Source organism: Letharia lupina, assembly GCF_014066315.1.
Source record: "Letharia lupina isolate WasteWater1 chromosome Unknown contig_3, whole genome shotgun sequence".
Lineage (NCBI taxonomy): Eukaryota > Fungi > Ascomycota > Lecanoromycetes > Lecanorales > Parmeliaceae > Letharia > Letharia lupina.
The window spans coordinates 1,853,402-1,880,971 of NW_023502972.1; the positions used below are offsets into that span (position 1 = coordinate 1,853,402).

Genomic DNA, 27,570 nt, shown 5'->3' on the forward strand with positions numbered 1-27,570 from the left:
TGAGACATGCATGCAGAATGTGGCGGAAATTTATTTGGAGCTACCTTAGATTGTTTCCAAACTACCCTAGCTCAGATGTAACTAGCTCAGATCTGGGATCCCTGTTAAAAAAAAGTCTTCCCAAACTCCTTTGATGATATCCAGCACGCCAGACGCAAAAGATCTTTCTCTCTCAAAAAATTTCGCTATATCCCTTCACTCCTATGTTTGGTGGCAGCTGTGCCACGCCTGGCTAATCCACCCGTATATCTGAGCCCCCGGAGCATGTTTGTACGAGCCTCAAAACGCACGTTGTATCGCGATGCGTACAGGCAATCCACTTCCAGCCTCGAGCTTCTACATCTCCCTTTCCTATGCCCCGCTTTATTTGGACAATTAAATGGCGCCCCCATTCACTCGCCAACCGTCCGGGCCGCCTCCTCAAAGCCCAACCTGGAACGGTCAAACGCGAGGAGTTGCAGACATCCGATATCCAGGACCCCTTCACACCGTAGAAGGCTCGCCTCAGCTGCCACCGCCGTCCAGTATGAACCTGAACATGACTCATATGTTCCTTGGGCTGAACCTTCGGTCGCCAATTTCAACTACCAGCCTAGGGTTGACGGAACCGGCATCTCTGCCCTTCGCCACTTTGATCCGAATACCTCACTGCTCATCATCAAAGATACACTTACCACACACCCCAAGAGGTTTCGTGTTAAAGACTCCATAACCGGCGACCTCAATGAGCTCCATCAGAACCTACATGCCTGCCTCCAAGTGGGCCGTCTCGAGCGAGCTGCGGCTCTCTTGCGAAGGCTCAACCAGATCTACAGTCCAGATGCTGCCGGACTACTTGCTGCACATTCCGACTATGTGAAGGAGCTCACAAACAAGGTTGTACAGACAAAGGATCAGCAGCTTCTCAAAGACCTACAGAGATGGTTCGAAGTGGATTTAAAGCGCGTTGGGGTCATCCCAAATGCAGAAATTTATGCTCAAATGATCAGAGCCAGTTGCCAGTCGTCGGGTGCAAGCAGAGAACGTGCGATGAGAAGATACCAGAAATTGGCTGATGAAGCTGGATTTGGTGCCGAAACCAATGCTCTTTGGGAGTTTGATGTCGAAGACTACTCTCCAGTATGCAGATGCGCATTATTCTAAATTTGGTTGCTAATCCCAGACCTAGGTTTCTGCTTCGCGCCTCCAGGAACATGCGGACGCACAAGTGACCGGCCTGACCAAGCTCGACCAGCAAGAACGTGGAGCAGGGGGAAGAGCCTTCGCTAAGCCTGCAGGTGAAATACAAGCTGTTAAGGCAACGGAACAAAAGGGCTCGGGTCTTTCAACGCTCAAGAAATCATTAGAGCTGTTCGGAGACAAAGGTGCAGACTTGTTCAGTGGCAGAGAGGTTACTGATGGTGAATTGTCTGCCGAGGAGCGCCAGAGGCTACTGGAAAACAACACGATCACGGCTGCCATGGATCGCTGGCGTGCAGAAGATAAACATCTGAAGGGCATAGGTATCAATAGCAGTCTGGCGTCATCTTCGATTGGTGCCATGATGTGGAAATGGCACGAGGCTTTGGTCCCGTTGATCGAGGAGGATGTGAAAAAAACGAAAGAAGCCGAAGGAAGGGAAACGAAGAAGAAGGCCGATGAGGATCTTCTACTCTGGGGTCCCTTCATGCAATTCCTGTCGCCAGAGAAGCTCTCGGCAGTCGCCATTTTGGCTACTCTGACGATTCTCAGTACGGAAAGTGTCGATGAACGAGGCCTGAGAATCCACCATGTTGTTACAGGCATCGGGAGTGCTATTCAGGCCGAAAGCGTTGCTGAACATTATGGGCATAAGAAAAAGAGAAAGAAGTGGCGTGAGTCAAACCTGGCAGAGGGGATCAGGGAACTTGATAGCACAGGCCCGGGAATATCTGATGGAAAGCTACAGAATATCCTCCGGGGCCGGGCATCAAGCCTCTATGATAGTATGGAGTGGACACAAACAATAAAGGTCAAGGTCGGTGCAGTACTCCTCTCTCATCTAATGGACATCGCCAAGGTACAGGTGTCTCGCAAAGATCCCAAGACCGGTATAGAGCTGCGAGAGACGCAGCCAGTTTTCTTTCACACGTTTCAATACGTGGGTGGGAAGCGCGTGGGTGTCGTCCGGCTCAACACGGCCGTACTAGAAACGTTGGCGAAGGCTCCTGTGACCTCAGCAATAGCCAAATACCTACCAATGGTCGCCGAACCCAAATCATGGATTGGATTCCGCGAAGGAGGTTTCTATGAGCATTCGATACCTGTAGTGCGCATCGGTTCACATGACGTGCAGTCGAAACGGTATGCTATCACTGCAGCGGAAAACGGAGACATGTCTCAGGTTTTTGCAGGCCTTGACGTACTGGCGAAAACACAGTGGAAAGTCAACTCTTTCGTTTTCAAGGTCATGCTTGATGCATGGAATACTGGAGAGGCAATTGCTAAGATTCCTCCCGCAAACCAACCAACTGACAAACCTCGTGAGCCACCACCGTCAGCTGAGCCTAAGGTCCGACAAAAATGGATGAGGGCCGTACGGGATGCTGAGAACCAGAGGTCAGGGCTCAAGAGTCAAAGGTGTTTTCAAAATTTCCAGCTTGAAGTCGCTCGGGCGTACTTGAACGAAACGTTCTATTTTCCACACAACTGTGACTTCCGTGGGCGTGCATATCCTATGGCTCCCTTTTTGAATCATATGGGGGCTGATAATGCGCGAGGCCTTCTGCTTTTCGCGAAGGGCAAAGAGCTCACCGACTCTGGGCTCTGGTGGCTCAAAATACATCTCGCCAACGTGCATGGATACGACAAGGCTAGCTTCGAGGAGAGACTGCGGTTCACCGAGAACCATTTGCCTGAAATATATGATTCTGTCAACAACCCTTTGGACGGCAACAGATGGTGGTTGAAAGCTGAGGATCCTTGGCAGTGCCTTGCGGCCTGCAATGAATTGAAAGCTGCTTTGGACTTGCCCGACCCCACCCGTTACGTCTGCCATCTTGCAATACACCAAGACGGTACTTGCAATGGTCTTCAACATTATGCAGCGCTTGGAGGTGATGTCGTTGGTGCCCAGCAGGTGAACCTTGAGCCTGGTGATCGACCGTCCGACATATACACCACTGTGGCCGAAATGGTCAAAGCAGAGATTGCGGACGAGGCAGCGCAGGGCGACGGGTTGGCACGACAGTTGGATGGTAGAGTGACCAGAAAGGTCGTCAAACAAACAGTCATGACCAATGTTTATGGCGTGACATTTACAGGCGCCAAGAGGCAGGTTTTAAAGCAGCTTGACGATTTGATGCTTGACCTTCCGGATACCTTCGGACTAAATCGGCTTGCGGCAGCATCGTACGTTGCGAGGAAGATCTTTAAATCACTCTCGACCATGTTTAAAGGAGCACACGACATACAGTACTGGCTTTCGGACTGTGCTGCGAGGATATCCGATTCTATATCGGCGGAGCAAGTTGACTACACCGAGAGAGAAGTTAAGGGTGAAAAGTTTCCAACTCAATTCAAGTTGAAAGCTCTGAGGGGGCAGAAAGACGAGCTCTGGTCGTTCAAGTCAAGCGTCATTTGGACGACGCCTCTGAAAATGCCTATTGTTCAACCTTATCGGAAGGCAACTACGCGCCGTATCGCCACCAACCTCCAGTCTATCAGTATCCGGCATCGCACGGCAGCGGACCCTGTCCACAAAGTGAAACAGCTCCAGGCGTTCCCGCCAAATTTCATACATTCACTCGACGCCACACACATGTTTCTCACAGCGCTGAAATGCCACGAGGTCGGTCTTACCTTCGCTTCAATCCATGACTCGTTTTGGACACATGCCGGAGACGTAAACATAATGAACAGAGTCATTCGCGATGCTTTCATCAGGATGCACTCCGAAGACATCATTGGTCGACTTGCGGCTGAGTTTAACGCAAGGTACAAGGGCTACATGCATCTTGCAAGCGTCTTCTCTAAGAGCCCCGTCGGTCGCAAGATCTTGAGGTGGCGTAGGAGCGTTGATTCAGAAACCAAGAAGAGAGGTGTTGCAGCAAGAAAAAGAGACGAATTGATCCTCGAACGCCGCCGTTTGGCTTTGCTCACATCTAAGGACCCCAGGGAGCGCGAAGAAGGAGAGGCGATGATCACACCAGCGAAATTGTTTGCCGAAGCAGCAGATGAAAAAGCTTTGGCGCCATCAGACATCCAACCAGCTACCATTGGCGAGATGGGACCAGCTTCCTTGAGATCTACCAAATTGAAGGCCAACCAACGCCTGGAGGTTGGTGACATCGCGAATATCGAGACAGTGCTTAGTGACGATGAGACTGAGGGTCCCGAATTCCATGATACAGCAAATTCCCGAGCCGCTGCGGCCGACACGGAGGCAATCGAAGAGACAACGCCCAAGGCAGAGGAGATCGAGCCCAAAAAGAACAAAGCTGCCAGTAGAGACAGGAAGATCTGGTGCTGGTTGCCGTTGACATTTGCCCCTGTCCCAAAGAAGGTATGTGTAACTATCACCGCCTGGGTTGTGCCACATGGTTTCAAGGCATTGCTAACCAGTGAGATAGGGTGATTTCGATGTCTCGAGGTTGAAGGATAGTCAGTATTTCTTTTCTTGAGGCTTATATCTACACTCTGGTGGTATTGGTGCCATATGTTAGTTCGATTTGTGTTGATACTCTTGGACGTCGATATACCACTTTGTACGAGAATATCGCATAGCGTTGGCGCTGGCTACTGAACAATGTATAGAATAGAGTCGATCGTTTTAGCTTATTGGGGAAGGTCACTGTATGACACCAATGTAAAACAAATATTACTCTCATAATTTGTTAATAATGATTCGAGTCTGGGATTTCTCATGAGATCGTATTGTTTTTCATTTGTTAATAGATACATCGGAAATAGCTGATCTTCACGCCACCATTAACGGCTCTGCCTCTGATCATCTATACTACAGCTTCGATTGACTTGGGTCATCGATCTTGATCGTCAGCTTGCCAAAGTGCTTCTGATCCCACATGTATTGGTACGCCTCCTTGGTCTCTTCCAGACCAAAGACCTTTTCGTCCACAACAGGCTTGATCCCATTCGCATCAATAGCCTCGTTCATCTGCTCGAATTGTTGCCTCGATCCCACCAAGACGCCCCGCACAGTGCAGATGTTGTTCAGGCAATCCAGGAAACTTGGCTGGTCCTTGCTAAAACCGCCCAGGAACCCAATGATCGAAATGGTACCTTCAGGTCGGATAGCTTTCAATGACTGCGCCATTGTCTTTGGACCGCCCACTTCAATGACGTGCGCGCAGCCAATACCACCGGGCGTCAATTTCTTGGCTGTCTCGCCCCAGTTTTCATCGGTCTTGTAATTGATGACGTGGTCTGCGCCGAGCTTCTTCAGAACCTCGGCTTTGGCGTCGGAGGAGGTGGTTGAGATGACGCGGGCGCCGGCTGCTTTGGCAAATTGCAGGGTGAACATGCTCACACCACCGGTCCCCTGCGTCAAGACTGTATCTCCTGGCTTCAGACTTTTACCCTCAATGCCGTATAGTCCGTTCCACGCGGTCAATGCCGCGCACGGCAGTGTGCTACCTTGCTGGAAGTTCAAGGTCGAAGGCATGAGGACCAAGCCTGACTCTTCAAAGACGCCGTATTGACGAAGAACGCCGTGGAGAGCACCGCCGAGACCAGTAAGTGTATCAGAGGGTGTAATGGGACCGGCAAGGTGGGATTGATTGAAGAGTGTTAGGACTCCGTCGCCCTTATGGAAGCGTGAGACGCGTGAGCCGGTGGCGACGACGGTGCCTGCGCCGTCTGAGGCGGGGATGATGGGTAAGGCGATGGGGAAAGGGTATTTGCCCTGGAGAAATCAATGAGCAAGGTTTTGTGAAGGGAGGAAGAGAAGTGGTATGGCACCATGGGAATAATGAGATCTCGGTAGTTCAAAGAAGCGTAGTGGAAGTTGATGAGGACGTCGTGGTCACCGAGGGTTGGGATCTCAGCTTTGTCGTGGAACTTGAGGCTGTCGAAGCCACTTTTGCCCTCGACAGTCCATTGCTTGGTAGTTGATGGTGCCATTGGTGGAGTTGGTCTGTACGGTTTTCCAAAGAGATGCAAAGATTAGGTTCAATTGAACAAGTGAACATAGACTACATTTATGAGACTGGTTCTTTGGTGAGTAAGGATGCTTCAACATATGTATGTATGTATGTGTGGAGATTTGTTCGTGAAGATAGATCCATCTTCCGATGACGATTTGTAATTCATTCGGAAAACATTTTGACGAAAATCGTCATTTGGTGGGGAGAAGCCGGAGATAAAGTACTCGTACCATTGCAATTGCCGATGGATGAGTCATGACCATGCCAGTCTCACTGACCTTTCCCCCAACCAACAAGACATCACACTAGACTAAGCCAAGAAGGCCGACGCCGGCGGCCATTCAGTACCTATAGCAAACAAGTCCTGACTCGGTATTCATTATGTCTTCAACACGCACATCTGGCGCCAGATAACCCAAGGGCAGTGGATCCCTCAGGCTTGCCTCCGAGCTGGACGTATAGGCAGCTTTGCCGGAATAGTCTTTCAATCTGGCCTGTGTATCACCCTGCTGCCATTTCCACCATAGTCGATCAAGCTGCGTGTGATGGAGGAAGAAGACTGGATCTATGTATCGAGTTAGTTCAAACGCTGTGCAATCCACGGAATGCGACGAACCAGCAGGTGCCGTGACGGTAGAGAAATCGCCATGGATGCTCCGTGGAATTGACAAATGTGGGCCATTCTCCACTCCAAGATTGAAAGTCGCATAATCCGACGTACGCAGTAGCTCATTCAGAGCCGTAGGCTCCAGTGCTGCACTGAATCGAGTAAGATTTCCCCCTGTGGCAAAGCCGCGAGATAGGCAGTGTGGATACGGAAATTTCTCGACGTAGAGCACCTGGAGCCTGGCAAATGGACCGTCCGTTACGCAATGCCCGTGAATGGACTCAATGTCCTTTTCGTTGCCGTCGCCGCCGAATCCGAGGGTGGTGTCCCAGACAGGAGCGTGGGTGACATCTTCCCAGTCGAGAGACCAATCCCAGTATCTGGAAGAACGATTAGCTCTTCGGATCTGCAGCTCAGGCTCTTGTACGTACGTGAGATGCCCTGCATAGGCGCATTGCTCCCTGAGTGCCTTCTCGTACACATGAATGAAATACCTATGCCAGGGAAGAAAAGCCGCAGTATCGTGTGCTTTAGACATTAGTAACACCAGCATTGCTGGGGCGTTCGTTACTCACAAGCCTCGCCATTCCGACTATGCACATACGGGAAATCATCATACAGGGTCTGATTGAGACCTAGTTTCGAAGGCGAGCTTCTTAGACATTGGACTGCTTCTATATAGTCATTCTTCTCTGCGTCACTCAAATCTCGCCACTCTCGACGTATGATGGGATTTGTACAGGCCGTGGATGGCAAAGAGTTGGAATCGATCTCTTGTTTGAAGAGGATGCCGCCACCAAAGCCCAGGACAGTGCACAAAACCGCTACGCAAAGCGCCAGTGACAAACGTAGAACCCTTGATCTATGCGCGTCGTTGACCGAAGATTGTGGATTCTTATCAGCTTTGTCGTCAGCAAACTCCAAGTCTACGACAGGGGCATAGGCCGCTGTCGATTGGCTGTACTGCATCATGAGTGTGGGTGAAGACTTCGATGGCCTACAAACAGCAGAAGACACAATCGAGGTTCGGCAGTCAAGAAGGCCTCTTCCATTCAATGATCATTGCCGAAAACGTGGAAAAATGAGCTTTTGGTCGGACCAACAATGACTTTGAACAAGAGGTGAAGCTCGTGGCCATTTTATAGAAGGCTAATTGAGGCCCTCTGAGTCGTATCCGGGGGGGTTGAATTACCTAGGTGCTGTCTAGGCACGGCGCCATTTGATACCAAGCAGCACAGCGTTAGTGTTGCGCAACGATACTCTGTATTGTATTATTCCTTCCTGATCCCAACCAATCAGTCAAGGCTTCGGATCCGCAATTACTGCGCAGTGACGTCTCGGAATCTTGTCGTGCGTCGAATATCAGGGAGAAGGATCTACGACGGAAAAAGCCTTCGTGATTGCGCATGGTGAAATAATACAACCCTTCATGTGGTACAGGTATGCAAACGAGTATTAAGTAGTGTCGCTCTTATTGATGCATAAGTCCATGGCTCATGAATCATACTAGTCACAAATCTAGGGTAGTCGAACTCTTCTCTACGCCTATGGCTCCATCAACAGAGCCCAGACTCCCAAAGAAGGCCACTTCGGGGACCTCTCATATAATCTCCGAGGTCTGCTTGAGTTCCGTCTCCCTCCAAATCCGTCCAGGGCCTCTCTCTAGTGTCTCGTACTTCTCTCCACCGCTCACCCTTCCCATGGCATAGGCTTCCACGTCAATGCTGACCAGAGTGTTGTGGCCCGATTTTCCGGTGTATGGAACGCCTGTGATGGCCGTTTCCGACTCTGTTCTCTTTGCGCTCCCCTTGGCGTTATGGGACGCCTTGTTGCCACTCCCGCTGGATCTCAAAGAGATCTGTGAGCGGAAACTCCTGATGATGCTCTCTGGTGACCAGCCTTGGAACAGTGGTCGAAGCACGGGAAGGCAGGCAGCTATCATGGCGATGCCAACTTCGAGCATGCCCCAGAACATGAGGATGCTGACAATTCCTGAGCGAGTTAGCAGACTTCCGGCTGCCTTGGAAGAAATGAAGCATACCAACGTCGTCGTCGGAAGGCACTCCGCCTACTTCAGCGTGAGAAAATACTAGGGCATAAATACGTTAGTCCCTATTTGTGACAGAGATCGCTCAACTTACACGCTGGGCCAAGGATTACGCCAAAGAGCGCCATGCGAGTAATACCGCAAGCAATAGCCCTGCATCTGTGTTAACCAGCGAGTGCCAAACTTCCAAGAAATATAGACTGACAGTGTGCCCACTAGCAAAATAACCAGGACGGCTACCTTGCGCCGCATTGGCATCTGAAGCGCAAGTACCTGGCTACATTAACACCCAAGATGTCGCTGACAGAACCATTTAGCGGACTTACCAATGGTACGGGCATGATCAAAATTGCCAGGTCCACAGCGACATCAGAGACGGCGAGCGCTATCAGGATATCAAATGTGTCCACGCAATCTCTCTTGAGAGCGCCCAGTGTCTGGAAGTTGGCAGCAATTGAAGTGCCGCAAGCCGCGAGTATTGCAATGATGAACGTTATAGCCCATGCCCCTACCACACCAATAAGGACCCAGCTTGCGATATCGAAAGCCCGGCCCCTAAAGATACGCCGATAGAAGAATAAGATGGAGAGCTTGATGGTTGCCAGCGCAAGGATCTGCATCAAGTCGAAAGGAAACTCCAACTGCAACAGACCATGAGTACCATCGTGTGATGACGATACCTAATCAACATACCTTCTCCAGCAGGATCTGATCAGATCCATCGTAGAAAGCTATTTCCGGCCCCAGATTTGGTGGTGAATGATAGCCCACGGTGTGCGTCACGGACCCTGCAAGTAAGCCTTTAGCAACAATACCCGGTATTCGAGATGGTGATATTACCTATGATCATGATAGTGCCCTCGGCGATGACGAGTGCCTCCGACATCATTAGCCTTTGGATGACCGTTTCGCAGGATCGATTAAGAACTCACCAATGCCGGTAGACATAGCCAGTCGTCAATACCCAACCCCGACTTTTGTCTTCTGATATTGAAGCGAGCTATCACCGCTGCGATAGCGAGAAGAATAAAAAGAATAGCAACGGCGAGAACGCTACCTCCGTTAACGTAAGTCATGATTTCTGCACGAACACAATCATTAAGACAGCAAAGAAGGCTGCCAGAAAATGGTATGTGAGTCACATAAGAGTCATCTTAGGGAGAGTCAAGGAAGCTGGTTCATGCGAGCAAGCTTGAACTCTAATGTCAGCGCCCCACACGGTCAAGAAGGCGAATTTCTGTCCCGGGTGAGGATATTGCGGGGGGGCGTTCATCACAACAGGCCCATTGGCTCGCTGAAGTGCCGGGAAAAGAAATGCTGTCTATCAATGGGAGTGCAAGCAGCGCAACGGGTCCACGGCAGCGGTCCGGAGGGTCAAATTGCTGTTCCGGTACCTCTGGAGGTTTTTCCCTGTGGTTATGCTCCTGGGCGACATTGATTGGTGCTCATTACCTTCCTGCACGGGAGGTTCTTTAACTTCTTTTCACCGCGGGTTGCATTAGTATAAAAGCCACCTTGGCTCTGCATCAACCTTTGGTGACATTCATGCGCGTTATACATCATGCATAAGTGCGCCGAGTCAACAAAGGCCCCTGAGCGTGCCAGGTCTGACAGGGTTAATACCAGTACCGACTACCAAAGCAAGAATATGATACTCTGGTGAACTGTAGGTAGACAGTACTCTACCTGAGATACGTACGAGTACTACACGGGCTGGATAGAAACCGCCAGCTGTTCAGCAGCAAATGTTTCCCCGCAGTATGGGAAGAGCACATATCCAATGGATATGAATTCATATTTTCCCCTGTAGGTATGAAAAGTCATATGCGGCTTTAGCCAAAAAGGGAGTGCCCGAAGTGGACCGATCATCCGACGGATGCAGCTCAAGCGAAGCGACACAGGGTTCATCTCATCTTTTCTCATTTCATTTCATTTTGCAACAACAACAACAACAACAGCAGTCCGAGCTCACCTGCAGTAAAGTAGGTAGGCATACCCGCTTGCTGCACACCCTACAGCCGCAATCCTTCAGCATCATATGATCAGCACAGCTTGCGCTTCTGCTATGCATATTCCAACAAGGATGCTCGTCTCTTGTCAATTCGCTTCACACGCGCTATCATCTATGATCAACGTCCCGTCAACGCTTTTTCTCTTCACCTTCCGGATGCGTAAAGCGAACGTTTGGCGACATTGCCATGATGATTCGTAGTCACGAGTCTCCGTCGGAACTTGAATGAGACTAACGGTGCTCGGTTCGGGTGGTACACGCAACGCATTTCGTATCCGAGGCACATAGCATACCACCACTCTTCTCACCTTTCATTTTCTCGCCTACCCACATTGTGTGAACCAATCATTTTCCAGGAGTCACCCTTTCAACTCCAGTTCTAGGCCCAGATGGACAAGGTTCAAGCTCAGCAGCATCACCTTAAGTCATTCCATCTTCTTCTGAGACAAAGCTGTCATCTATCGTCTACCTGCTCAACTTATCCTGGAAACCCCAAGTTTCATTGAGCTATCGAGGACTGAAGAACATGGATTCCAAGTACTTGCGTTTACCCCAGGATGCATCAGATCTGCTTTATTCAGGAAACGAAAAAGAGGGAAATGGCCGCCGACCTCGATTCTCGTGGGGAAAGCTGATATTGTCGCTCTCGGTGGTGGTCAATATCTTTCTATCAGTTTCGGTTGTTCTGATGCTGAGAGAAAAGCCCACGCCAACCGGCTTCGGTGAGAATAAACGGTCAATCCGCGTGAGAGTGGTGACTGACAGGTCTCAGCCAAGGTCGACTCTCTCACGACCACATGGGACCAATTCTGGTGGAACACGGCTTACAGTCCCAAGAACCACTCCGATAGCGACGAGCTGTGGGAAGCTATCCTCCCGTCTCATGGTTTCGTGGCAATGGACCGAAAATGGGCGGAGCAGAGACAATGGCCGGCATCGATGTACCTGCCGAGCGATCACAGTAAGGGTGTCTATCTGTTGGAAGCCTATCATCAACTGCACTGTCTGGTAAGTCTTGATGCACCCTGTGGTGCCATCCTGACGCTGCTAAAAGATGTCTAGCGGATCCTACGCAACACGTTTTGGGAAGCCGTTGAACATCGACCATTTACCTATCACCCGTCGAGCCACATGGAGCACTGTTTTGACACGTTACGCCAGGTGAGGAGCAAATTCGTATGGCCGCTGATGAGACGCCCGCTAATACGCTTCATGCAGTCTGTGATGTGCAATGCAGACAACACTCCGCTCTACACTTTTGGGGACAAGACGGCTGGGGATGGCCAGCTCCACCGCTGCCGAGATTGGAATGAGCTTCGCGATTTTGCGACCGAGAATACTGCCTGCTATCGGGATTCTGTGGGGGATATTCCTCTTGGAGAACATTTCGGATATTGCGATGAGGGGGTTGATGGTCTGACCGCAGCTTGATAGTTTCGAGCTACAAGCATCCTGCGGGGAAGTTTCCCTGTACGAATATCTTTTATGTCGTGCAAGGATGGGAAGTGAAGGTCTTAATCCCACCATATTTGAAGCCAGTCCAAAATGTTCTAGTCAAACACATCTGAAGTTCTTTGCATATTCTTCAAGTCAGTAGCACGTTTAGGTAGAGTTGATCAACGATCAGCCTGATTTTCGGGTCTCTACAAAGACTCTGTACTACAAGCATAATACGAGCGTCTACAAACCTACCTACCATAGTCCAACAATTAATTGTGGATCATGGAATGTTGGATGAGCTCAATTGAATCCCCAACGACTCTTCCCAACATGAGGGCCAATTGCGCTTTTTTGTCATTGATTTCGCGGGGAGAGCATTGACACTCTTGAAATAGTTTAGCTCCAAGTACTCCGTTCCGCCGTTGTCGTCAGTGAAGTCAAAATGTGCTCTGACATGATATTTGCAACGGTGCTTTCAAGAGCTGCAGGGCGTTTTACATTACTAGGTATCTACTTTCGATACTTTGTACTGACTCGTATCATCAGTTCTGTAATTTAAATGTCTGGGCACGGCCGCCCGTAATGTAAAGTAAATATTAGATACCTTATACCTACCTTAAAAATCCGAGGCTCGGACATCGCGCTTGGTCACTTTTTGATTTCCAGTTTGTGCTTGCTATTCAACATCAATCCTTGTATACCGCTCCAACCTCCACTGATGGCCCTGACCACAATACTCCTCCAAGCATCTCGATATTATTGATGAGATGAAATTTGAGGATTCATAGTATCATTCACCTGCATTCAAGCGCAGCAATCATTCCACTCATAACGGCGATGCTGCTACTGCAGCCGTTGCTTTACGAGCCTATCCCATGAGCCAAAAATGGAGAACGGACGGAATATAGGAAGAAATCGCCCGATTCGTGTTGCTGGGAAGATCTGCGTAACGAACTTTCAGCAATGATCATGCACTTCTCGTTAGCCATCTGTCTCGTTCCTCCTTTTCCTACGGTGACTGCCCGAGCAAAGCGCTGGCAAATACGCTAGGATGCCCAACTCCTCTTAGATCATACGCTCGTGCATCATCTTGTCCAAACAGTTCGCAGAAGCGGGCGAGAAGGGTACGTATGCATGGAAACATCCATCGAAGACGTTGATCTGCCCATGGCGCCATGCTTTTACTTTTTCCACCCCGGGTTTCTCTACCACAAAGCGAATGGCTTGGACCCAAGCTGCAAAGCGATCGAGCATTTGCCATCCGGACATGCACGGTCGTGGAATTGATTGGACCCAGCGATCGAAGCGTTCGAAGGAATCGAGCGATCTATGCAGTGCAGAGATGAAATCCGGGAACGACTGGTGGTGAATATAACCGTTTCCTGCACGAGATCTGGGTGGACCGGGGTCTGAAAAGTGCGGAGAGAGCAGTACGAGTGGAGGAGAAAATTCGCCGTGTCTGCTCGGTGACAGGACATTGGCGTCAAAGGTGAGCTCGGGACTTGACGTCGGTTCGAGCAACGGTGACTCTTTGACAGAGCTGCCCGTCCCATCGTCCGTGGTTGTACGCTTGACAGCTCACCATTCTCATCTACGTACGTAGTTATCCCCAAACCAACACGCACAGACGCAGGCTTGTCATCCTTCCCGTCTGTGCCAACTCATCGCTCGACGTCCTAGTTGTCTCGGCCTACTCGTGCTCGGAAAACGTGTCCTATATAAGACACCTGCATGCACCTTCCTGTCTCCCATCCATCTCGTCCATCTCAAGTCATCTATCCCTGCCATCGATATATCTCATCCACATCAAACACCGTCCACACCTCCCTCACACCCTCTCCCCCAATCCCATCCAAGCAACCCGCAAAAGCCAGAACCTCTCCGAATCCCCTCAGCAACAATGCACGCCCAGAACATCTTCGCCTTCCTCGCCCTCGCCGTCGTGGCCATGAGCGCCGCTCTCCCTGCAGCAGCTGTGCCTGCCCCGGACGCTGGTTCGTATCTGCGACTCCGCTGAGGATCTCGATGGATCGGGCTAACGTTGTCTGCAGAGATTGTGCGGAAGAGCGAGGCTTCGGCTGACGACGTGGACATCGCGCAGATTGGAGACGGGTACTAGGAGGGTCAAGGGGATGGAGGGATGGGGGCCTTGATGGGAGGACGGGAGGCTGGCTGGCATCACTAATTTGTGTTGGGCGGATGGCACGTCGGGCGGTTCTGTACTCGAGCATCACACTTCGTTGCATCTACAATCTCGGGCGTTGGAATTAGACTGGGATTCGTTCGGGGAGCTCGCAAAATACATGACGTTCGCTGCTCCATTCGACACATCTTTGCTCCTCTATCCCTCCATCTGACTTGCATTCGCCTATCTATTTCGACACGATGAGATTCCAAAGTTATCCGGCCCAAACCGCCTCGATGATAGACAGCGTAGCCCCTTCCGGAACCCAAATCACCACATCCTTGAACCGAGGATCCGCCTCCTTGAAAACCTGCTCCCAATCCGCACGGTCGCGCTCCCGGGCGTTGAAGAGACTCAGCATGATCATATCCATACCGCTGTAAAGAAGGCCATCAGCCTCTGACATCAACCCGGGGGGGGGTGGGTCTACAGGGGAGGGAAAAGAACAAGGGGTGCACCGCTCACCGAATCTCCCGCTCCTTGGACGGCGCCATGGTCTTGGGCTCGGGGATGAGGTAATCGTTCGCGACGACGCGGGCGCCGGGCGCGAGGGCGGGGACGGTGGCGCGCAGGATGCGGACGACGTGGGCGTCGGACCAGTTGTGGAAGATGTTGCGGAAGAGGTAGACGGCGGCGGCGGGGACGGGCTGCGGGGCGAAGAAGTCGTGGGCCATGAAGGCGACGCGGGCGGCGACGGGGGCGGGGACGGCGTCGGGCGCGCCGCGGATCATGTCCGGGAGGTCCTGGACGACGAGGCGGAGGTGGGGGTGCGACTGGGCGAGGGCGAGGGCGACGTGGCCGCGGGAGCCGCCGACGTCGACGACGGTGGCGGTGCCGTCGGGGCCGGCGAGGGAGGACCAGGGGTAGCCCTCGGTCAGGAAGCGGGGGGAGAGGCCGACGCCGTCGGAGAAGGCGGACATGGAGCCGGCGAAGCGGCGGGCCATGGCCGGGTGCTCGGCGTAGTGCTCCCAGACCGGCCGGTCGGTGCGCTGGGACAGGCTCCAGCCGGAGTGGTGGGGTTCGTCGCTTTGGAACCGCTCCCGCGCCTCGACGGTGCGCGCGAACGACTGCCAGACCTCGTCGAACATGTACCCGAGCCCGGCCCTGGCGTCGGCGTCCTCGGCCAGCTTGCGCGACGCGGCCGAGTGCGCGACGTGGCCCTCGCGGGGCTCGTGGAAGACGCGGTGGTAGGCGATGGCGAAGCGGACGATGCGTCGGAGGTTCGTTTCCGACATGCCGCATTTCCTGCCCAGGTCTGCGAAGGAGATTTGCCCGTGGATGGGGACGTGGGAGGCGATGTCGTATTTGTAGATTGCCTGCAGGCTTACACCGTTCAACTGCGGTCGGGAGCGTGTCAGCGGAAGCCTTACGGCTTGTCGTGTCTGGATACTCACCACGGGACGAAGGCACATGGCGGGCCCGAGGAGAAGCTGGTGGAGCTCGAGACTGGAGTCCAGGGCTGTCTCGCGGGCTTTTTGGATTTCCTCATCTTCAATCTGGAAATCGACGGGGCCGTCTACATGGAACGATGGCGACGGTAGGTTTTTACTCTGGAGGTACTGGTCCACTTTCGCGGTGTTTTCCTGGATTTGGGCAGCTAGGTCGGCAATTCTTGTGGAAGCCATTGGGGAATTCTGCTCCTACTGCAGGGAGCGGAAGAGGGAATCGCAAGAGAGAAGACTAGTAGCCGAAGGGCATACTGTGTGAATGATTGATGTTTACGAATGTCAAACAAAGCCCGGTTCAAGCTAAGAGTGAGAAGGCAAGGCGAAGAGAAGGATGTGCATGACAAACTAATTGCACTCACAAACAGGAAGGGAGATTCGATATTTGTGTATCCACCTCACAAGATTGAGAAAGACATTAACGAACATTGAAGAAGATGGGATTAAGACAAGGAACATTCATGGCAGCAATGGTATGTATGGTATGGAAAGAAAAGCTCGGTCACTTGTGTTTTGTTTTAGGCCTCGGACCTCTTGTACCTCTTGTGCTTTCCCGCAGAACTCCGAAAGCGCGGAAAAGGAGTCATGGATTCATGTTGTACTGATGTTGTGGTGCATGAGCTAAATCTTGGTCGCATATTCAATTAACGCCGTCATGCACGTCAAAATTATGGGGTAATACCGGACCCTTCCTTCTCTCGTCCAATCAAAAGACTAAGGGACCTACCTACCTGCTGTAATTTGATAAGGTACCGTATTTAATCGGTGTATGTAACGCTAAGGAGAAAAATGCAGGATTTGGTATCATCATTTTCCCTGTCAGCTGTCAGCTGTAATACTTCTCCTCTGTATGATCATCCTTCGTAAGAAGTCACGTTTCTCGTGCAGGCCTGTCAATTCACCGTGAACCAGGTCCATCTCTGCAATGTTAAAATTGCTGCGAACTAGCCATTCACCGTCATACTTCCCCATTGACGACGACAATGATCCCGGGAAAGAGACAGTACAGTCTCTTCGCGGCCAGGGAAAGCGTGCTCTTTGGTCCCCTTGGTTACAGCTTGCTATGATGGTCGTCTCTTTCTTGCTCGCGGGCACTGCTGGCTTCTTCATTGGCCTTTCACTTCCTCAAAAACGACTGGCTTCCTGGTCGCTTCCAGATACGGTGCCGCAGGGTACATTGTCTTCCCGAATATCACGTACCCGACCTGCTGACCGGCTGTCTTCCAGTATTCATCGGCTTGTCCACGGAGACGTTCCAATACAACGAAAGCTTTGCGACTCCACCGCCCCAAGAAGGAGGCCAAGAGCCAGTCTGGGACTCTTTGATCCCCAGTAAGGCCGTATACCTCTTCAAGTTGGTCTCAATGGCATGGCTGACACTGCCACAGATGGCCTGGGCTACGTGAAGCATCCAACTCTGGCCCCGAACCTGTCCGTCATCAGCGTCTTCCATCAGCTTCACTGCTTGGTAAGTTGACATTAAAGACCCAACGACTCCGCCATCTGGTTACTCACCAGCTGACAGTACACACTCCGCCGAGCATACTATGCAATTTCTGAGGATCAACATAAGCTAGAAGACTTCGACTTTGGGATCGAAAGGGCTCCGCATGCGGCTCACTGCTTTGAGTATTTGAGACAGGCTCTCATGTGTTCTGCCGACTCGAGCATCGAGCCGGCAGGGAAAAGAGTTGAAGGCTTCCTAGGGTGGGGCTTTCAAAGACAGTGCCGGGATTATGGGGGGTTGATGGCTTGGGCGGAGAAGTGGAGAGCGTTCAATGGCCAGGGCTTTATAGCAGAGCCACCCGGCTGATGTGTGCAGACTCGCATTTTCTCGCATAGATTTCGAAGATGTGCCGCCGTACCCAGGCTTGCGGCTCTGATCCTGAGCGGCCCAGGCAAGAAAGCTCAGGTGGAAATGGGTTCGATTGAAAGAGAATGTATTAAATTAAAAGAAAACAATGTCGACCCCCAGTCATGCCGGTCTGGAAATCGATAAGCTTTTCTTCCCAATAGCTCTGCTTCTCCTGTGTTTAATTTTCTCTATACCGCCCGCTGAGCGATCAAGTGTTCTATCCTCGGTAGGATATTGGCTCCGACGCATCGAAGATATGCTCTTCATGTAGATCTGTATGTCTGTTGAAGCTGGCATGACAGATGTTGACGACATCCCTAGCATGACATCTGCACGTCTGTGGCACTTGCATTCCTCGTACTTTGGCCCGAACCATGGGAAGACGGCCTTACGGCTGCATGTAACTGGCACTCTAGGGCGGCAGAGCTCTGTGTAGGCGTTTTCCTCATGAGAGCTTCACTACTTCTTTTTCAGCTTTGCTCGTCGACTCGACTTAGCTAGTCTGGGAGTGCAACAATAAGGAACGTACTTTTCTCCTGACGGGGCCAGAATAACAGAGTATGGGTCTTGATTGTGCCGGAAATCCCTAGGCTCACTCTATTCTAGGTTAGCATAGCCCTGCTTCGTTGCAGGACTACTATAGACACACAATCTTAAGTCCCCGGACCTTAGGCCGAGAGCGTATAGATGGCGGACGGAAGTTTTGACGGAAGAAGTCTTTGCAACTCATGGTTCGCTCTCGAAAAGTTCCCATATAATGTGATAGAAGGCGAGGTGGTGGTGTAGAGAGAGACAAAAGGGATATGATGACGAAAGGACCCGTGAGAAAGCTCGCCGCAAATGTGGAACCTCAGGAGAAGCTCAAAAGCAAACAGCGGAATGAAGAAAGGCGTAATTACGGCAAGATCAAATCATGCAGATCGATGGTCATTTTCAGAAGACGAAGAAAAGAAGTATATATGAAGCTCGGCATTGGAGGGGCAACGGCCAAAATGAAGATGAGCGCAGTGGAGAATCGTGGGTTGGAAGCCTTGGAATGTTGTAGGTGTGTTCCATGGTGTTTCGTACAACTCGTCGAGTAGGTGATGTCCAAACTCGACTGACTATTACAAACTTGAGAAGGGGGCTTCGCTCCAAGAACTTTGAGCTTTGCATTCTCATCTGCATTCTCGCCTGCATTCTCGCCTGCATTCTAAAATCAGCGGAGCATGGCTGCAGCCCAAAATGCCTCTGCCTCTTTTCTCGTAGGGCTGCTAGCTTCAACGGCCATAATGACGATTTTGCATAGCAGCTCCAAATCTTAGCTCTCTACGTTGACTTTTAAACGATAGCACCGGTCAATGAGCAGGCCATATCATATTAATATTCCAATTGAGGAAACTTACTTCATTGCAAGGCCTAGGGTATGACTTTTTGCGCGTAGGCTGGCTGATCCAGAATGTCTACTGAAGTCATAACGACAATATCACCGTCCACCAACAAGCCAGTCTTGACGCGAAACGGCCTGTCGGACTCAGACGTGGCACTCCTGCCTGCCTTGTCTACCAAGGCCTTCAATGCCTTTCGTCTCACATCACTCGAAGAACGCCAGGCCATTGTCAAGAGAGCGCTGAAGCTCATCAGCGATAATCAAGATGTGCTTGCGAGGGAGCTCACAGAGCAAATGGGAAGACCGATAGCTTATGCTGCGAAGGAAATCACTACGGCAGTCGCGAGGGGCGAGTATCTGCTGAAGATCAGTAGTGATGCCTTAAGAGACACTCAAGGCGAGCCGGAGAAGGGTTTCAAGAGGTATATCAGGAAAGCAGCAATTGGACCGGTCTTGATTCTGTTTGCTTGGAACGTGGGTAGCTGCAGCCCAAATCATGACAGTCGAACTTTGCTTACGAAGGCTCTCTAGTATCCATACCTCATCTTGGTCAATTCTTTGATACCCGCTCTACTCGCTGGCAATTCGGTCATAATCAAGCCTTCACCACAGACCCCTACGATCGCGGAGCAGGTGCAAGAAATATTTGTCGAAGCTGGGCTGCCGGATAATGTGATCCAGTATTTTCATTGCGGCTCTTTGGCACGTTTAGAGAGCATAGTGCGCTCACCTCAAATGAAGCTAATATGCTTCACGGGATCCGTAGCTGGAGGCCTACAAGTTCAGCGCGCCGCATCAGACCGTGTAGTTCCTGTTGGGCTTGAGCTCGGAGGCAAGGATCCTGCTTACGTGAGGGAAGATGTCGATGTGAAATGGGCGGCAGAAGAGATTGTGGATGGTGCAGTCTTCAACTCTGGACAAAGTTGCTGCAGTATTGAGAGAGTCTATGTTGCTGAAAATATTCACGACGCTTTCATATCTGCAGTGCAAGATGTGCTGAAGGGCTATAAGCTTGGCGATCCTTTCGACCTAAGCACTAATGTTGGACCGGTAGTGTCGAAGAAATCAGCAGAGACCATCAAAGCTCACGTCGAGGACGCAATAGACAGTATGTTATACTTTGAGGCACTCGTTCCCCATTGATGCTACGTTATAAGTCGTCAGACATGTCTAAACAGTCGTCTGCTCCTAAGACATGTCTCGCGACTCAGAATTCCTTGCGAAAGAGTAATGCTGACTCCAAAACCATCAAGAGGGAGCAAAGGACTCGACTCCGGAGAACGAAAGCTTCGTGTCGCCACCGGCAGGCGGCAGTTATGTTAGACCAACACTCTTGACAAACGTGACCCACGACATGGTACGGCGGCCTGTTTACATCTCCATGTATTTGCTAACTTGATCCAGGATGTAATGAACGACGAGACATTCGGACCGATAATACCAGTAATGAGAGTGGGTAATGACGAGGAAGCCGTCCGATTGATGAACGATAGCGAATTTGGCCTCACGGCCAGTATTTGGACGAAGGACACTGCGAAAGGCGAAGAACTTGCCGAGCATGTGGAAGCAGGTACAGTGTTCGTCAACAGATGCGATTTTCCCAGCCCAGTAAGTCGATTCGGCATACAGCAAGTTGTATGTATGCTGACCGAAGCAAGGATCTTGCGTGGACAGGGTGGAAGAGCTCCGGCAAAGGAGTCACGCTGAGCAAGTTTGGTTTCGAGCAGTTTGTCAAGTTGAAGAGCTTCCACGTCAAGCAGTATCCGAGCTAGTATTTCTGTGGGCTCATCGCTTCATTGCTGAGTGATACGAGGGGCTGAACCCAAATGGGTTTCTCATCATATACAACTCCGCTGACTGAGCACTAATCAGGGGCGAGAATGTAGACGAGAATGCAAGGGGTTCTAGGGTTTTGGAGCGTTCCACGACGAGACCCTGGGGCTAAGCAATAGGTGATGGTTCTCCATTGACAATTCCCCATCGAGTCTATCTTTTCGAACATAGGGAAATCATCCCCTGGTATTGTCTAAGATGTTGTAGATGTATGTATATGCAAATATGTACAAATCGGTAGATAGATATTCAACGGTACCTTCAGGTATCTTGATTCAAAAAATCTGAACACATGCAATAAAGGCTCGCTCCTCCAGCACCCAACAATGCTTTTATCCAAATGCATTCACTCAGCTCAGGCCTCATCATCGCTCTCTGCTTCAGCAACGTCGTCATGAAATGTTTTTCCTTCCGTCGTAGGCTTGATGTAACCCGCTCTGATGACCCAATCCCCAAAGTGTTCCTCTTGTTTTCTCTCCATTGCGTATCGCTTGAGCATTGGCTTCATAATTTCCAATATCTCTTCTTCTTGTATCGAGCTACGATATAGCTTGTTCAGCCGTTGGCCGTGGTAGCCGCCGCCAAGGTACATGTTATAAGCTCCATAGGCCTTGCCAACAAAAGCCACCTCAGCTAGCCATGGCCTTGCACAGCCGTTGGGGCATCCAGTCATGCGCATCACGATACTGTCCTGCTTCAGCCCGTTCTCTTCCAAACAATCTTCAAGTTTGGTAATCAGTTGCGGCAAGTAACGTTCCGACTCCGCCATCGCGAGACCGCATGTTGGGAACGCCACACAAGCTGACGAGCTTAATCGCAAGCCGGAGAATTGCACATTGTCGAGGTTGTATTGCTTCATCATCCCCCTGATACTGTCCAGATCATCGTCGTGCACGCCGGAAAGGCAAAGATGCTGATTGCCTGTCAGGCGGAACTCGCCTTTGTGCACTTTGGCAATCTCGCGCAAGCCTGTCTTCATGGGGTAATCCGCCGTATCTTCGATGCGTCCGTTCTCGATGAAAAAAGTGAAATGATTCATCCCGAACTCGTCCTTCTGCCAGCCGAACGTATCGATGTTGGACTCGAATTCGAAAGGTCTGGGCTCCTCGAACTGATATCCGAGAAGATCTTCGACCTTGGAGCGGAATACGTCAACACCCATGTCGTCGATAGTGTACTTTAGCCTTGCATGCTTCCTATTCGTACGGTCACCGTTGTCGCGTTGGACGAGCATGATTTTCTCGCAAACGAATTGGATCTTTTCGGCAGAAGCATAGCCCATCATACTGCCTGTACGAGGGTAGGTCTTCTTATTGTTGTGCGTCACACCCATACCACCACCCGCAAGAACGTTGAAACCTTCCAAACGCCCATTACTGCCTTTGATGGCAATAAGACCGACGTCGTGAGCGAATACATCAGTATCATTGTGAGGTGGAATTGCGATGGTGATCTTAAATTTTCGAGGAAGGTAAGTTGGGCCGTAAAGAGGCTCGCGGTCAACAATTGCATCGCCGGCAACCTTTGTCTGCTTATCGTTATCATCTTTCAGCCAAATCTCATGGTAGGCGGTTGTGGCAGGTAATAAGTGGTCGCTGATCCTAGCTGCTGTTTGATGGACATCTCGGTGATATGCAGACTGGGTTGGTAGAGAGCTGCACATGACATTGCGGTTCACATCACCGCAGGCGGCTATTGTCGTCATTAGCGCTTTGTTGATACCTCGCATAGCTGACTTGAGCTTGCTCTTAATCACGCCATGAAATTGAAATGTTTGCCTGGTGGTCATCTTCATGGTCTCATTACCGTACGAACTGCTAATGGCGTCCATTTGCAGCCACTGCGATGGAGTAGCAACGCCACCATTCAATCTACACCGGATCATGAAAGCATAGGCGGGTTCCAGACCCTGTGCTTTTCGCTCGTCACGAAGATCGCGGTCATCTTGCATATAAGTCCCATGGAACTTTGTAAGCTGTTGGTCTGAAGCCGCGATAGCCCCAGTGCTATGATCCTCGAGACCTTCGGCAATTGTACCACGCAGGAAATTTGATTGGATCTTGATATCTTCGTTCGTGATTGGTGGAGGCTCCTCGGGTAGGCCTTCGACCTTGTCGACATTGAGTGCCTGCCATAGCTTTGGCTCCCACTCACTGTAACCGGTCTGGTAGCTGTCGGGATCCTGATCATCTCCAAGTCCAATATCAATAAGACGTCTGCCACCCAGGAAAGATACTCTTGCATCCAAATCCTTGCCTGGCTTGTTGTAATAAATCCTGTCCTCCTTCCTAGGCCAGTAGTGACTATCACCAAGCGCGAACACGGTATAGTTGATTTGGGATAGGTCCAATTCAGCGTTTTCTTTGACCGCATCCCAGAAAGCGCGCCCATTCTGCGGAAATTCTCCCTGGCCAGCGGTACTTGTTATCATCACCACGTTTTCTTCTCCGGGTAGATCATCCAGAGGATAGTCGTCCATGGCCATAACAATGGTCTTGAGACCTCTCGTCTTTCCCCTGTTACCGAGTCGCTTAGCCAAGCTTTCGGCATTACCATTGTCTGAGGCATAAATGATGGTCACAGGAGCCCCATAAAGACTCTCAAGCATCTTGTCGTATGCGTCCTTCGCGCGTCGCTTTTGCAGTGTACGCACTTCAGTGCCATACGACTCAGATAGATTAGCAGCGAATTCTGGATGTCTGTTCATCAACTGTGTCAAGTGATTTTCCCTTTTCAGAAACTCCTCAAGCTCTTGCTTGATCCGCTCAGAATCAAGCGAGAAGTTCGCTTCGCCCTTCTCCTCATTGTTGGGATTCCATCGGTACAACGGCCAGTAACCCAGATCGACAGCTTTCTTAGTCTCTTGCAAGACAGTCAATGGCGAGTCATTTTCCTTATTGTAGGGGAGATATGCAACGACGACAGAAGGTCCATCATACTGGTCTGCTTCGATCATAGCTTCTAGCACTTGGGTATACGAACTGTAGACAGCTACAGAGGCAACGTAAGCGTTCCCGAAATTCATTGCATACAAACCGATATCCTTCTTCCTTCTGGTCGCATCAGCAGCAACTCTCTCCGACCAGGGCTGGGAGTCAATGATCAGCATGTTCACGTTTGCACCAGATGCAATGACGTGATGCACTCCGGAATTGCCTAGATCGTAGGACCAAGCATCCGATCCAATGAGCCATTGAGACTCCTTGAAGAACAAAGACTTCGAGGACAGAAGCTGAGATGCCAGCTTTGAGCCATCCGTACTCAATCGTGCGATCACTTCTTGCGCCAAGGCGTTGGCCTTTTTAGGATCTTCTGCGCTTAATGCCCATTTCGAAAGCCAGCTTTGAGGTATATCAGTAACAAAGTCTCGACTTGCTGCAGCTTCTTGGACGTCTCCGATAAACCTCATTCGATGATCCATGCGGGCGAGAAGAGAGCCAAACCCGAACTCCGGATTCGCTGCAATAGAAGGAGATATGCCAGCATCCGTGGCGTCGAGGCGATTTGCTAAATGAAGCCGCTCACCAAACAACTGGTCGAGCATTTTCATGTATGCACTTTCAATTTTGGGTTGTTCCAAGCTGTATTCGTTCAGTGAGACCCAAGGCTGTTGATGATTACCAACCTCGAGATTTTGGATGGGAGATGTCGATCTGAGGTTCTGAAAAATTCCGCGCAAAGCTTGACGAGCAGTTGCAGGCTCTATGTAGCCTAATCGATGGCCCACTATCAACGGTGGACCGGCTGTTAATGGCCCGGTGCGGAGGCTGGTCAAAAGGTCCAGTAATACAGGTCCCCACTTCACTGTCTTTTTTCGTATTTGTTCTAGAACAGCTATTCTTTTCACTGATGTAGGAACAGCTTCGAGCAGATCGCTACTGATCCAGGGTCTGTAAAGACGGGCTGTAATGATGCCGCACTTGGCGAACTCATCCGACGGCTTGGCTTCTAGAATTTCGTCGATAAATAAGCCAGTGGAACCGAAGACGAAGAGTGCTGACTCCGCGTCATCTGGTCCCGAGTATTCGAAAGCTCGGTAAGTGCGGCCGGTCGCTGTGCTGATTTGCGACCAGATTCCAGACAAGAAGGTGCTTATATCTTCCGAAGTGACGGGCCGGGTCGCTGTAGAGTTTATTGATGTCGCAGAAGACATTGTAGGCCGGCTATCTGCGCTGCTTTCGCGGGCGGACGAGCCAATCGACGACCCCGCACGACTTGTAACCTTGGCCTCTCCTTCGATGATTGCTTCTCTTGCCAACAGCGGTGAGATCGTGGGGCCCTCGGGTGACGCATTTGAGTTTTTATTCGCAGTGATGGTCGGCCGCCTGCCTTCATCAACGTAGAGAGACGACCCTGGTGTTGATATTGATCTATATTCCGCTGCGGCATCGGTGTCCAAAACCTTCTTGATCAACTCCGGATCTTCCACAGGCACAGGGTAGTCATTCTTCGAATTCGCAGGATCAAAGAAATGAATGACACCCTTCCCAGACTTGGCAGCCAAGGCATGTGCTGACAATGCTATATCCTGGCCCTCGCGCAGTGTCTCTGACTGCAAAAAGGTAAAGCCACATTGCCGTATTGACGTGATCTCGGAATAGTCTGGGTATCCAAATGAATGGAGGGCCACATGTATGACTATGGGATATTGGGCGAGCTTATATAGATGAGGGATCGAGGATAGCAGTATCGATGAAGATGTCGTGACTGAGACGAGCTTTCCTGACCGGAGGGGCTGGAAAGCGGACAGGAGAGGGTCCACATTATGTCGTATTGCATGCACCTAGACATGTGTGAGCAAGTTGTCTTTCGCCAACCTCAAGAAGCAGTTTACCTCAGGTTCTTTGGCTATGATACCTGGCATTCGCTTTGAAGCGAGTGAATGCAGTTGTCTCGAAAATTCGGAGTCGGCGCCAAGAGCAGGCTGTACAGAGAGTACAACATCGCTGGAAGCATATGCTATCCTTGCCACTGTCATCACATGAATAGATCAGCGTTGGAGCACATTGAGAGCATAAAGATACGGACAAGGCGGGGCCAGGGAATACGTACCTGCTTCACCAACGGAGGCTGTTGAAGCCATGATGGACAGCAATGGCCTTTGTGAATGAAAGAGAGATTGGAAGAAGTCAAAGAGCAAAAAATCGCGATGTCAAATCCAAAATTGCGAACATGGTCAATTAATAAACGTTACTAATGCAGAATATTTAATCACTGTTTCCGAGGGCTTTGTCGAACAGCCGACGCCACTTTCGTGGGTCCAAGTGGAAAGGGCTGGAGGGGTCAGAGCACGCAATTCACTAGTCTTGGCGAGCCTTGATGCATTTCTGTTTTACCACCTTTTCATCGTTCTACAGTATCGAAATCAGAAATGATATGAGACATAAGCAGCATGTACGAGTAACGTAGACGAGTGTGAACGTCCAAATCTTGGCTTGGTGGAAACACCCATCGGCTGGGTCTCTTAAAGTGCGCGTGAGAGCATGGATCTATGGACTGAAGCCAGCGGTCCCATATCTGACTGATAGAGACGCAATAAAAACCGAGACTCGAGCAGGTTGCCAAACATAAATGTGAGGAACAGCGGTTGACGGTACAGACAAGAGACTTTAAACCACCGAACACTGCCTTTACAATAGCAATTTACAATCTCTCGACATCACTTTCCGAATCAACATCCACGTTAACTAACAGTAACAAAGAGCACATCTGGGCAAAGTTTCCAGTTGCTTGATGCCCTTCCCTTGCCTACAATGTCAGTGAAAGTCGTCCCAAAATTTGACTACCATGAGATTTCTCCACGTGGAAAGGATCTAGATTATTCCGGGCATCGGAATATTATTTCGTCACACGTGCAAAGTGGTCAAACGTGCAAAGTGGTCAATTGGTCAATTGGTCAATCGGTCAATTGGAAAACTTTCCGTCGTCGACCAAACACACAGAGTCATTTCAGTGCAGGGCGATCTTGACATTTGGCTGAGAAGACGAACACGTTACAAAAAGCCTTTCGAAGGATGCATATGTTTAGGGACCTGCATGGGTACCTTAATGGGTTTGCCCCTGGGGTGGCATGCTCGGCAGTTGACATTACACAACCCCCGCGTCTGTGGACCCCCAACGAGTACTTTATCATTGTACGGTAGTGCAGTGCTAGAATACCCCACGATAATGCAGCGCACTTCCTCCCCACACCACCAACATCGTCATCCTGATGTTCAGGAACAACAGCAACAGCAACAGCACACGACCTTCCGCTTGCCCATATCCTTCCATTTCAGATGCTGATCAGAATAAGCAGCTCTTGACCTGACACCTCACTTGGCCAAGTGAGAAGTGTTCCGTCTTTGTCTCGTTAGATCGTCTATGTGTCAGCCTCTTACATCCCAGTCAAATTTCTCTTCTTTCAATTTACTCCATCAGACGGTCAATTCTTCCAGATAGCTACCGCGACTGCTTCCTGGTGTTTTCGTTACCTGCCGATACTCCACAGCCTGAAGACACCCTCTATTGGTATCTGACGAGCAGAGATTCCTGCATTTTCCAATGGGGAGGCCTCCTTGATCCTGATCTATATGGGAAGCTCGTAGCAATCAATGAATTAGTCTCGCCTGCTACCGACTCACTAAGACTTCTTGCCAATGCTTAGCCAAGTGCAT

At 50.6% G+C, this 27,570-nt stretch overlaps 9 protein-coding genes across 9 annotated transcripts; 4 read left to right on the forward strand and 5 right to left on the reverse strand.

The window, feature by feature from the left end:
- Positions 1–264: 264 nt before the first annotated feature.
- On the forward strand, positions 265–4,640 carry HO133_007413 (uncharacterized protein; the record flags this gene model as incomplete). Its single annotated transcript, XM_037298304.1, has 3 exons — positions 265–1,119; positions 1,169–4,522; positions 4,590–4,640. The coding sequence occupies 3 exons, from the start codon at positions 265–267 to the stop codon at positions 4,638–4,640; spliced, it is 4,260 nt and encodes a 1,419-aa protein (XP_037156939.1).
- A 335-nt stretch (positions 4,641–4,975) lies between these two features.
- Positions 4,976–6,099, reverse strand: HO133_007414 (uncharacterized protein; the record flags this gene model as incomplete). The annotated part of the gene is made up of 2 exons (XM_037298305.1): positions 4,976–5,881; positions 5,938–6,099. 2 exons carry the CDS (start codon positions 6,097–6,099, stop codon positions 4,976–4,978), a joined length of 1,068 nt encoding a protein of 355 aa, XP_037156940.1.
- A 364-nt stretch (positions 6,100–6,463) lies between these two features.
- HO133_007415 (uncharacterized protein) lies at positions 6,464–7,698 on the reverse strand (the record flags this gene model as incomplete). Its single annotated transcript, XM_037298306.1, has 3 exons — positions 6,464–7,109; positions 7,161–7,257; positions 7,305–7,698. The coding sequence occupies 3 exons, from the start codon at positions 7,696–7,698 to the stop codon at positions 6,464–6,466; spliced, it is 1,137 nt and encodes a 378-aa protein (XP_037156941.1).
- A 631-nt stretch (positions 7,699–8,329) lies between these two features.
- Positions 8,330–9,852, reverse strand: HO133_007416 (uncharacterized protein; the record flags this gene model as incomplete). Its single annotated transcript, XM_037298307.1, has 8 exons — positions 8,330–8,721; positions 8,771–8,818; positions 8,871–8,929; positions 8,982–9,049; positions 9,103–9,417; positions 9,470–9,564; positions 9,617–9,653; positions 9,709–9,852. The coding sequence occupies 8 exons, from the start codon at positions 9,850–9,852 to the stop codon at positions 8,330–8,332; spliced, it is 1,158 nt and encodes a 385-aa protein (XP_037156942.1).
- A 1,843-nt stretch (positions 9,853–11,695) lies between these two features.
- Positions 11,696–12,218, forward strand: HO133_007417 (uncharacterized protein; the record flags this gene model as incomplete). The annotated part of the gene is made up of 3 exons (XM_037298308.1): positions 11,696–11,748; positions 11,850–11,866; positions 12,025–12,218. The coding sequence occupies 3 exons, from the start codon at positions 11,696–11,698 to the stop codon at positions 12,216–12,218; spliced, it is 264 nt and encodes an 87-aa protein (XP_037156943.1).
- Positions 12,219–14,626: 2,408 nt separating this feature from the next.
- On the reverse strand, positions 14,627–16,037 carry HO133_007418 (uncharacterized protein; the record flags this gene model as incomplete). The annotated part of the gene is made up of 3 exons (XM_037298309.1): positions 14,627–14,789; positions 14,878–15,749; positions 15,807–16,037. 3 exons carry the CDS (start codon positions 16,035–16,037, stop codon positions 14,627–14,629), a joined length of 1,266 nt encoding a protein of 421 aa, XP_037156944.1.
- Positions 16,038–16,782: 745 nt separating this feature from the next.
- On the forward strand, positions 16,783–17,670 carry HO133_007419 (uncharacterized protein; the record flags this gene model as incomplete). The annotated part of the gene is made up of 4 exons (XM_037298310.1): positions 16,783–17,029; positions 17,085–17,189; positions 17,246–17,325; positions 17,383–17,670. 4 exons carry the CDS (start codon positions 16,783–16,785, stop codon positions 17,668–17,670), a joined length of 720 nt encoding a protein of 239 aa, XP_037156945.1.
- Positions 17,671–19,150: 1,480 nt separating this feature from the next.
- On the forward strand, positions 19,151–20,853 carry HO133_007420 (uncharacterized protein; the record flags this gene model as incomplete). Its single annotated transcript, XM_037298311.1, has 5 exons — positions 19,151–19,555; positions 19,613–20,189; positions 20,335–20,438; positions 20,486–20,689; positions 20,740–20,853. The coding sequence occupies 5 exons, from the start codon at positions 19,151–19,153 to the stop codon at positions 20,851–20,853; spliced, it is 1,404 nt and encodes a 467-aa protein (XP_037156946.1).
- Positions 20,854–21,269: 416 nt separating this feature from the next.
- HO133_007421 (uncharacterized protein) lies at positions 21,270–25,997 on the reverse strand (the record flags this gene model as incomplete). The annotated part of the gene is made up of 3 exons (XM_037298312.1): positions 21,270–25,697; positions 25,749–25,885; positions 25,967–25,997. The coding sequence occupies 3 exons, from the start codon at positions 25,995–25,997 to the stop codon at positions 21,270–21,272; spliced, it is 4,596 nt and encodes a 1,531-aa protein (XP_037156947.1).
- Between the last annotated feature and the right edge of the window lie 1,573 nt (positions 25,998–27,570).